Source organism: Tupaia chinensis, unplaced genomic scaffold (genome assembly GCF_000334495.1).
Source record: "Tupaia chinensis unplaced genomic scaffold, TupChi_1.0 Scaffold000263_1, whole genome shotgun sequence".
In the NCBI taxonomy this organism is placed as follows: domain Eukaryota; kingdom Metazoa; phylum Chordata; class Mammalia; order Scandentia; family Tupaiidae; genus Tupaia; species Tupaia belangeri.
In genome coordinates, this window is record NW_006159743.1 from 2,221,991 (window position 1) to 2,224,979 (window position 2,989).

Below are 2,989 nucleotides of genomic sequence, written 5' to 3' on the forward strand. Positions count from 1 at the left end.
GAGACAGAGGGTGAGAGTGAGAGAGAGAGAGAGGAAGTGAGAAAGCAAGCCACCAGGTCCAGGACTCGAACCCTGGTCAGTCATGTGGGAGTGTCCAGCACCTTAACCACCATGCCACCCGCTGGTCCCCAACCAAATTCATTCTTACATGTAAAATGATTGTGTCTATTTTGACATTTTTAGGAGCATATGGAAAGAACAGAATAGAGGACTAGTTAAGAAACATTCAGTTTCCTTAAGAATTTCTTACATTATGCCCATTATTCACGGGGCAAAAAGGTTTAGTCCTAATTTTATTTGCATAACATGATCCTGCTTTTTAAAAAAATTTGCCTTCAGGACCAGCGGATGGCATAATGGCTACATCACTGGACTCCCATGTAGATGACCATGGTCAGCATCCCGGACTGGGTGGCTTAAACTCACTCCGGGTGCATGTGTGTGCATGCCCAAGATCCTGAGAGGAGAATGGAGGAGAAGGGACTGCAGTGTGGCCATCCCCCCTCGGGGGGGGGGGGGGGTTTTTCCCTTTCTTGTTCTCTTCCTCTCTCTTTCTAGTGAGCATACACGCCCTATAGCAAAAACCTCTCCAAAAAAAAAAAAAAAAATTCCTTCACAATAATGAAAAATGTTAGCATTTTATCAGTCTGCTTTTTCCAAAAGAAATAATTTCTTATAAAACGATTTTCCATTGTTAGATTTTAAAATGTGTTTTAGAAAGCATTATAGGTCCCATACATTTAAAAAATGATTAGTATTCTATAATAGTGCAAACATAACTTCTAATTTTTAAAAACCCATGATACTCACTTATTTAAGAGACATTTATTGAGCACTTACTATGTGAGGAACAGGTACTAGTGAAACAGAAATGTATTTAACTCTATCTTTATTCTCTAACTTTAAATTAAAAGATCTTTGAAATGCATAAAAATGATTTCCAGAACATATCAGGAGACTCTCATATAACAGAGCAACAGGGCAAATAGAATGAATAAGCTTTTGTTATATGGTAAATTTTAATAATGTTTCAATATTAAATTATTTCTATATTAAACAATTTATTACCTTGACACGAGAGTCTTCATTCATCAACCTGCTTTACAAACTATAGTCAGAGCCTTTTGAATGAAAAAACCTCACACAACTCTATGTCCTTCCTCACTCTCTTCCATCAAAACAGCTTGGAGAAAGTAAACAAAAAATTCTGATGGCAGTAAAAAAATAATTCAGATAAACTTTATACAACTATCAAAGCACTGTACAAGCCAAGAAGTACACTGTGTAAACTATTCTTGTTATTTTTTTAAAGAGCTTTCTTCCTTAACAGCTATGGAATATATATATATACAGAAAGAGGCAAATCCCAGAGCTACTTGATGATCAAACAAACACACCAAAAAGAGCAAGAGTGCCAAAGGTAATTTTATTGTTCCTTTAATCAGAGTAACAAAAATACCTTGGGAGTGTCCAAGGTGAGATATGAAATGGAGGAACTGGTAATGTTCACATGTGAAACTTATCTCTTAAAGTGTATGTCACCAAAAATGGTTCCATATTGCCAATTTAGTAAACAGTTAAGTCCAACCATCTTAGCATGTCTGGGACATGATGCTTATATGAACAACTTTTCTCCCTTTAGCTATGTTTACAAATGGTATGGAATATAATTATAAATGCTTTTGTCATCCATAATGTTAGAAATATAAGATTTTACATAAAATAATCATACTCTGTATATATTTTAGAAAATCCTACTTGTAAAATTAAAACAACTTTCACACATACATTTAAAAATAAAAGATGGCAAACAATACAAAATTATAAATGCAAGAGTCTTCCTGCCTCCTTCAAAGTTTTAAGTTGTAAGTATAAGAATTTTTCAAAATTAAACAGATCATTGTTTCTGAAATATAGGCACTGCACTTTTAAATAAGAATAAAAGACAAAAAATAATAAGATACAATAGAATTTTGTAAAAAATGTGTCACTAATACTCAAGTTAAATAATCATATATGAACTAAAACACTGATGAAAACTACATGATTCAGCTCAACTTATGATCAAATTTTTGTGGACTTCTTTCTACATCACATCATTTGTAAAATTTTCTTTTTTAAACCATAAAAAATAAACAAAATATGGTTATTTTTTATTCCAAAACTCCCATTAGTATTTTAGCTGCTAGTTAAAATGTAAAAAAAAAAAAAAAAAGAAAGAAAAAACTTACTTGATCTGTCCCATAAGGCAGTATGTTCAGAAAAATGAAGGCTGTCATTGTCCAGAGCTGTTTTCTGATCATGTGCAGAACCTTTAGAGTGTCTGTGAAATAATCGGCTAGCAAAACCTTCCAATTTCTGAAGAGCAGTAGCTGTACCTGTGTACTGGTTACAAGGTAGTTCTCGATAAGCTGCCATTCATGTGCGTTTACACTTTACTTAAAGTAATTGAAAATATTTCCAGAAGGAGCTCAACAACTTCTAACACAGAAGCTAAGAGCTATGCATGTGTCAAACTTCCTGTTTGCAGGGTATTCAAACCACTACTGCAGTTCTGTTTCCTGTTAATATAAAACAGCACATTACTGAGCTTTTCTTAGCAAAACTCTCTCATCTTAACTAGAGATGGGGATTTTCAAAACTTGCCTAAAAGGCTCCATGCTTGAGTGTTTTAATAGGTAATTAAAACACTAAATATAAAGATATATATATGCGTGTGTGTGTGTGTGTGTGCATATATATATATAGTGAGCTAAATTTTTTTTAATAAAAGGAAAACTAGTTAAACATGTATTACAACTCTATCCAAACAACTAAAGGACAAACCACTCTCCAAATAAAAATATTAAACAGAAAGGTTGTATTTTTTTTCCCAGAAAATCAGCTAATATACATATTGTCTGAATCCTTACAAGTAGTTAGCTTTTCATCAAAAACTGGTATGGAGTAAATATGAAGAACTCTTGCAAAACAAATTTATAACACATAT

At 33.0% G+C, this 2,989-nt stretch overlaps 1 protein-coding gene across 1 annotated transcript in view; it reads right to left on the minus strand.

The window, feature by feature from the left end:
- Positions 1-2,513, minus strand: part of PRKACB (protein kinase cAMP-activated catalytic subunit beta) — an 86,280-nt gene extending 83,767 nt beyond the window's left edge. The window contains exon 1 of the mRNA XM_006149467.3: positions 2,232-2,513. Within this exon, the coding sequence (XP_006149529.1) occupies positions 2,232-2,418 (187 nt within the window). The 5' untranslated portion in view covers positions 2,419-2,513. The remainder of the gene's footprint in view (positions 1-2,231) is intronic.
- Between the last annotated feature and the right edge of the window lie 476 nt (positions 2,514-2,989).